This window comes from Clupea harengus, unplaced genomic scaffold (genome assembly GCF_900700415.2).
Source record: "Clupea harengus unplaced genomic scaffold, Ch_v2.0.2, whole genome shotgun sequence".
Lineage (NCBI taxonomy): Eukaryota > Metazoa > Chordata > Actinopteri > Clupeiformes > Clupeidae > Clupea > Clupea harengus.
In genome coordinates this window covers 40,001-48,139 of record NW_024879631.1, presented here as the reverse complement: position 1 = coordinate 48,139, position 8,139 = coordinate 40,001, and the positions used below count along the sequence as shown (strand labels likewise).

The 8,139-nt window shown below is 44.0% G+C and overlaps 1 protein-coding gene across 1 annotated transcript in view; it reads right to left on the bottom strand.

The window, feature by feature from the left end:
• Window positions 1-1,452: 1,452 nt before the first annotated feature.
• The window catches only part of LOC122129329 (vesicle transport protein SFT2A-like), a 20,856-nt gene continuing 14,169 nt past the window's right edge, over window positions 1,453-8,139 (bottom strand). Inside the window, exons 7-8 of the mRNA XM_042704323.1 lie at window positions 7,684-7,713; window positions 1,453-2,077 (exon numbers count right to left, since the gene is read on the bottom strand). Of these exons, the coding sequence (XP_042560257.1) occupies window positions 2,038-2,077; window positions 7,684-7,713 (70 nt within the window). The 3' untranslated portion in view covers window positions 1,453-2,037. The remainder of the gene's footprint in view (window positions 2,078-7,683; window positions 7,714-8,139) is intronic.

Here is an 8,139-nt window from a genome sequence, read left to right as displayed (position 1 = left end):
TGTGTGTTTAGTAGCAAGTCTGTTTCGTGTCAGTGTAGATCATATATGTATGTTTATTTGTGTAGGAAGCATTCACTGTCAGATCTCATTTATGCTACTTTAAAGATTTACCGTTGGTAACGGAGATACTGGAATGTCCACCGTTACGCGGCACGGTATTAAAGGGACATATCCGCATTTATAGCCGTAATATTCATCATGTAGGCTATACTATATTCATTCTTGTTGTTTATATACTTGTTAATATTTGTATATATTTGTTATATATTATTTCCATAGAAACCACGGATTCTATCAAGTCAGTTCACTGTCATTCACGGATTCAAGTGTGGATATGAGTCCTTTACACGGATAATCATATTCACAGTCCATTATCAATCAATTCAAGGCTTGAGTGTGTGTTTTCAATAAACATCAGTGTTTTCATCATCATTGGGACTTGACATCCGTTCTTGTTCTAACCGGACAGACCTGTGGCGATTGTCACCTATTTCAAGTACACCAGCAATACAGTCCTCTTTGGGTTTCATTCAATTCATATATCACCCTATATTATAAGTGCATTTAGCGCGCTTGAGTGTAGATGGACACAGGGCATCTGCACACACAGACACACACACACACAGACAGACAGACACAGATACACACAAACACACACACACACACACAGAAAGACACAGATACACACACACACACTCACTGAGAGGACAGTGCCTTAGCTTGCTTTCTACTTGAAAGCTGAACAGGGTGAGGAAGGACCACCTGCCCCCCCATCCTCTGTCCATCATCATTATGGGCGTCACGTGACGTGGTTTGTGTACAGTGAAGAAGCCGCCACAGTGGAGGAGGGTCGCTCCGCCGAGCGCTGCCAGCCGCGGCCACCGTCGTCATGGCAACTGCATCTATGGAATCGCTTTCATTGCGCGCCGGAGCCGTTTGAAAACAGAACGGCAAGGCAAGCCCGTGAAAAGGCGCACTGGGTTATTAGGTCATGTCTAGATCACTGCGGCGCGTGGGGGCAAATTGGGGCAAATTGGGGCAGATCACGGCAACATAGGGCGTATGATTAAAAGAGGGAGAAAAGAGGGGGGGGGGGGGTGCAAGATCTCATTGTCACATGTTTGTTAAATACAGGAGTGCTTTCATGAGCGATGAGGAAGCTCTTGTTCTGGGGTCGGGGGGGTTTTGGGGGGGGGGGGGGTGTGCTGTCTAATGTGGCGTGCCATTGAGTGACAGAATGGCAGCGGAGTCACACGGTTGCCTCAGGCGGGGGCAATTGTCCAAACGTCTCTTGAAGGAAAATTCCTAGACCCCCACAAAGTGCCCACATGCAATCACTCCTTATTTTTTTGACTTGCTGCTGCTCCTCAACAGCGTAGGACAACAAAAACAACAACAAATGCAAGTCTTGAAGAAAATAAGAAGAGGTGAATGATGAGCCGTGTTGCAGTGTGGGGTTCAGAGAATGTCTTTAATGCTTGGAGTGCTTCAATGCATTCAATGGAAGAGCTCTTGGTTTATTTATGGAAGCACAGGAAAAACACACACACACACACACGTGTAAAAATTCATTCCTCTGTACAAAAGATCAACATGGCCATGAATAATTTGAGCAGAAGCAGGCCAGACACACAAGGCACCTCACTGTTAAGACACAGACTAACACACCTGATTAGATAAGGCAAATCAAAGCACTCTCCATCCGCTCAGCATACACAGAATATAAAATCTGACAGTCCAGCAGAAAAAAAAGCATGTCTTCAAACTTATCCTCACACAAAAGACCACATATAATAGAACACAGAATGAAAATGAAGAAATTTAGGTATTACATGTTTTTTTGTGTATTACACAATGGTGTAGCCTCACATTAATGTTAGTTATCAAGAAACACACTTGATAAGAAGATGATTTAAGCATATTGAAAAAATGAGAAAAAAGATAAACTCTTTATATTAAAAAACAATATTTTACATATTTACTCTGTGTTTGCATACTGGGACCAGTCTTTAGGTCAAACTGTTGTAGAGAACCTCTTTAACTCAAACAGGTGGTGAAGCACTTCATGACTGCATCTCTGCAAGACAGACAAAAAAACGAGAGAGAGAGAGAGAGAGAGAGAGAGAGAGAGAGAAAAAGAGAAAAAGAGAAAAAGAGAGAGAGAGCTGGTTTCATTAAACTGAGCCGGACCAGGAGAAAGCAGGACAGGAAAACCACGTTATTGTATGCTATAAGTGTGTCAAACTAGAGATAAGACTAAACCACGTTATTGTATGCTATAAGTGTGTTAAACTACAGAGCAGACTAGACCACGTTATTGTATGCTATAAGTGTGTCAAACTACAGAGCAGACTAGACCACGTTATTGTATGCTATAAGTGTGTCAAACTACAGAGCAGACTAAACCACGTTATTGTATGCTATAAGTGTGTTAAACTACAGAGCAGACTAGACCACGTTATTGTATGCTATAAGTGTGTCAAACTACAGAGCAGACTAAACCACGTTATTGTATGCTATAAGTGTGTCAAACTAGAGAGCAGACTAGACCACGTTATTGTATGCTATAAGTGTGTCAAACTACAGAGCAGACTAAACCACGTTATTGTATGCTATAAGTGTGTCAAACTAGAGATAAGACTAAACCACGTTATTGTATGCTATAAGTGTGTCAAACTACAGAGAACACTAAACCACGTTATTGTATGCTATAAGTGTGTCAAACTACAGAGAAGACTATAGCAGCAGTGCTGGGTTTGAAATGTGTGTTAATAAAAACACGGTAAATAAGGGTTGTAAATAAGGGTTGTAAATAAGGGTTGTAAATAAGGGTTGTTTTGATGCTTCTGGTGATTTCTTTGTTGTGGCGGCGGCAGCAGGGGGCGGAGCTCCTGCATATTTAATTGGGTTTTGGCGGGAAGCAGCACATGCTCAGAGGGTTGGACCGTTCGGTACCACTCCCCCCCCCCCCCCCCCTCCATCGCTCACAGGTACGGAGCATGAGGATGATGCAACTTCGGCAGTCGCCACGGCAACAGCAGAACAAGGTCACAGCGTCTTCCTTGCCCGCCCCTGTGCCTACTCTCTCTCTCTCTCTCTCTCTCTCTCTCTCTCTCTCTCTCTCTCTCTCTCTCTCTCTCTCTCTCTCTCTCTCTCTCTCTCATCCTCCCTCCCTCCCTCCCTCCCTCTCTCTCTCTCTCTCTCTCTCTCTCTGCCTCTGTCACTCCGCCATGTGTTGCTATGCAGACTTTCACTGGCTCACTCCAAATTCAGGGGAAGAGGAGGAGGTGTTAACCAAGTCAAGGTTAAAAGGAAAGGGGGAGGAGCGAGGCAGGTTTGCGAAGGAGGGCAGGAGGAGGAGGAGGCTGACGGGGAAACTGGTGACTCCATCCCTCCTGATACGCTGTTCATTCATCTCTCTCTCTCACACACACACCCACCCACACACACACCCACACACACACACACACACACACACACACACACACACAATATCCATTAGGTCCTACACAGCTCTCTCTAGGTAAACACTGGAGCCTAAGTGCTGAACTAAAAAAAAATCACTAAATGAATAAATGATGATAAGAAGACACATTTTGAGTTTAGCTGATGAAACCGCCGTGCAATGGGCGCCCTGACTACCAACCCAAAGGTGCACACTAAGGAGATAAATATGGTGTCAATGCACAATAGGAATTTGGACTGATGGCTTTTACAGGGTTCTTGCACCATTTCAAAAGTAAAATGTAATGCTTTTTAAGACCTCAACAAATATAATTTAAGACCCAAAAATGTCACAAAACAACACAATGCATTGCATGAAGGAATCATATCGAATAATGAAAATAATAACTGTTTGAAAACATTAATGTTATCACATGACTTCATGAGAGAAACCAATGAATAGAGAGGTCCATTGTTTTGTAACATGCCAAATTCATCATCAGTAGTCCAGAATCGCAAATGAAGGTCCATTTGTTTGCTCTTTGTCGTTTTATTCATACTTTCGTCAAACATGACAACATATAGTTTCTCACTAACGCAGCACGATAGCTCCTTCTTGATGAATGAAGTGATGCCATATTTGGCGACATATGCCGTTTTTTTTTCACCACAGGTGAATGACTTTGCAAGCTGCGAATCGGGGAACATGGCAGCAAAGACGCCACGTATGTCATCGTTAGATTTCAATGAATTGTGCCTCGTCACAGTATGGAGAACCCACAGTACCTCTGCCTTTTGAGTGTCTGGCGGTGAAATGAAACTTGTTACAGCCGACTGAGAGGTGGCGTCTGAACTTGTATCGTCGTTAGTAGGGATGGGTATCGTTTGGGTTTTTTCCCGATACCGGTGCTAAACCGATACTTTTAAAACGATACCGGTGCATAAACGGTGCCTGAACCGATACTTTTTTTAAAGCACAAAGCGACGATTGACGACATTAAAGAAAGGCTTTTTTTATTGCCAAGGCAATTTTTTTTCTTCAAATTGAACAATATATTAACTGTTTAAAGTATATTATAAATATAAATACATACAAAACACTTGGCTTCCAACTACAGCTTCAAACTATGAACATTATATTAACTGTAAACAACAGTTTATAGTATACTTAAATAAATATAAATAAATACAAAAAACAGCTTCAAACTTCTTTTGCAAAAATAGTATTATTGGAGTCAAAAATGTATTATTTTGTTTGCATTTATTTCATGAAATTTCACCATTTTATGATTTGTTTATACCTATCTTTTCTATCTTGTTTATAGTTAATCTTGTTACTTGAACACACTGAGTACGAGAAAATGTGTACTGCCCCTTTAAGAGACTACGTTTAGCTGTCATCTCCGTTTATTTTCCAGTCTTCGGTTGCTGATCTGCCGTTGACTCTTGCCTTCTCTCCCCTCTTTTCACGCAATTGTTTTGTTGCATTTGCTGCACGTCGCGATGTTTTAATCTTTTTGTGCGAAATACAGTGACACTTTTGACCGTTTACCTTTCGGTATTTTCTCTGTTAAAAGGTTGATTGACTAGTTCTGTTTGTGCTTGTTCTGTGAAATGCTGCCTGCTCTTCACTGTCATAAGACTGTTGCTATGAAAACACCAATGAGCGTGAGCGACACAGGAAAACGTTTACATTGGGAGCTGGGGCAGTTTTACATGTGCCCCATGGAATCTGCCTAGCGACCGTGTTCAATTGGCTCAGGCACCAAAATGAAGCACCGAAATATGCGTTGCACTTTCCCATCTTCTTTGCATTTTGAACCTTACATCGACAACCGCGTAATGGCGACACGCAGCCTGACGTCAGCGTCTGTAGCCGACCGACCGTAAACAGCTATTAAATTGCGGAGACTCAATTCACACAATACTAAATTAATCAACTATGAGATGTTTTACGATGCGCCACTGTGCTTTCTCATCGTCATTAAGCGCACCGGCAAAAAAATGAATACCTACAGCAACTTTACGTGAAATTTAAGACAATTTAAGACCTTAATTACCCGAATTTTAATTTAAGACATTTTAAGACTTTTTAAGGACCCGCGGGAACCCTGTTTTACACTGAAGGGTAACACACACTAACTAACCAATTCTGAAGACACAGGAGATCTAGGGGATGTCTACTGATACAGGGGAAGACTGTCCACGAAATCACACATTAGAAAAGAGGTGTGGTGTGTGTGTGTGTGTGTGTGAGTGTTTAAAAACGTCACGCCAGCCGAACAAAGACTAGCCAGTAGATCTCACCGGAACACAAGGGCCTCCAGGAGAGCTTTAACCAAATGAGGAAACATCAGATCTCAATACGGCCATACCAGCCCGCCCCAGACAGCCCCCAGAGCGCCTCTGGCGGGGGCAGGGGGGGCGGGGGTCCCTAGCTGTCAGGACACATTAGGGGCCCATGTGTGTGATGAGTTCGGGCGAAAGGGAGGGGTCCGACATGAGCAGAGAAAGGGGGAAAGGACCTCTGGCCACCTCTGAGGTAGAGAGAGCATCGGCCATGAGTGTGTGTGTGTGTGTGTGTGTGTGTGTGTGTGTGTGTGTGTGTGTGTGGGGTGGAGAGAGCATCGGCCATGAGTGTGTGTGTGTGTGTGTGTGTGTGTGTGTGTGGAGTAGAGAGAGCATCGGCCATGAGTGTGTGTGTGTGTGTGTGTGTGTGTGGAGTAGAGAGAGCATCGGCCATGAGTGTGTGTGTGTGTGTGTGTGTGTGTGTGTGTGTGTGTGTGTGTGTGGGGTAGAGAGAGCATCGGCCATGAGTGTGTGTGTGTGTGTGTGTGTGTGTGTGTGTGTGTGTGTGTGGGGTAGAGAGAGCATCGGCCATGAGTGTGTGTGTGTGTGTGTGTGTGTGTGTGTGGGGTAGAGAGAGCATCGGCCATGAGTGTGTGTGTGTGTGTGTGTGTGTGTGTGTGGTAGAGAGAGCATCGGCCATGTGTGTGTGTGTGTGTGGGGTAGAGAGAGCATCGGCCATGTGTGTGTGTGTGTGTGGGGTAGAGAGAGCATGTGTGTGTGTGTGTGTGTGGGGTAGAGAGAGCATGTGTGTGTGTGTATGTGGGTTGGGGCAGGGCGTGGTCAGCATGTGGTCGAGGTGTGAAGTGTTTTTGTTTACTCTTCTGTTATGGTTTGTGTTGTTCTGTCAGGTCTTTGCTGCCAGGAAACCTGTTCCCTCAGCATTCAGTTGTTTACCTACACCCCCCCCCCCCCCCCCACACACACACAAATAACTCCCATCACTCCCCCTTAAAAAACATCATCATCCTGCTCATCATTGTGAACAAGCTACCAACCACCACGAAAACAACAGTGGAAAAAAAAAAAAAAAAAAAGAGAAAAACAACTGATCCCAACCAATCAGAATGAAGCTGGCGCCAAAACACGCATCCGCTTACGAGCGGCGCTATTTACATCTCTCATTTTTTAACCCTTAAACCACTGCTGGCCTCGTGCCATAGAGGCATTAAAACTAAATACCCTCACACACTGAACAGAGGACAGGGGATGGGATGGGAGACAAACAAGCGCTATCGTGGCGGCTGCTGGCTGCTGGTGATGGTGGTGGTGGTGACGGGGTCTTCCCCGGGATTAGGGCCCATATGGTGGAGGACAACAGGCGTGCGAGTAAACGTTCACGAGTAAATACAAACATGTTTTCATTCATGGATTACGCACTCATCCTCAGCCCCACCCTGAACCCTATAGTCTCTCCACATGAGAGCGTGTGTGTGTGTGTGTGTGTGTGTGTGTGTGTGTGTGTGTGTGTGTGTGTGTTTTATGAGCTAACACGTTGCCATTTGTGCAAAGTGATGCAATTAGTGGGTTTGGTATGTCAATTAGGGCTGTAAATCTAGTTCCATAGGGTGGCCTTAAAACACAGGGCATAATTACGGCAGAACCCTGCAGATGTAACGAGCACACATGTGCGGACTGGGCATCTACACGAGAAGCTAAATATTAATCGCAGGATAAAGAGGGAGATTGGATTTAGCACTGATTATAAAGCTGGAAAATTAGCAAAACCAGCACCAACTGCTTTAGCTTCCGGATTTGAACCTGTAATTACGTACATTAATCAGAAGTATGTACTATGCAAAACATATATGCATTGTGGTGTCTGTTTGTTTGATGTTTACTTCAAAAGAAAAGAAAAGAAAAACATTGAGTTAGAAAAATAGTTCTCCTTACCTGGCAAATGGGATGTAGGAGATACTGTACCTGAGAGAGGGAAGAAAAGAGAAGAAAAGAGAAGAGAAGAGAAGAGAAGAGAAGAGAAGGAGGTCAAACTCGAGTTGAATGGTCTTGTGTTCTGTTAGTTTGAGCCACAGGCTACTGTTCTTCACACACATAAGGACTGTCCCCGACATCCGTCTGGCTCGTCACACAAGGGAAAAAAACCTTTTGTTGAGGGAATTCTCTGGCAGGTGGCCGATTCCAAAATGAACTGTAAGCTCATAACTCAGTCAGACGCCAGCGTTAAGCCAAACAGAGGTGGCAGGTTGCCTTCTGAACAATTTGAAAAGTGCTTTAGTCGGAAATGAGTAATCTGAATTAAATTAGCTTTACGTAAGATGCCACACACAACATACACGTGGATATTATGTCAAATTATGTGATTTTACGTGGCTGTCAAGATTATCGTAC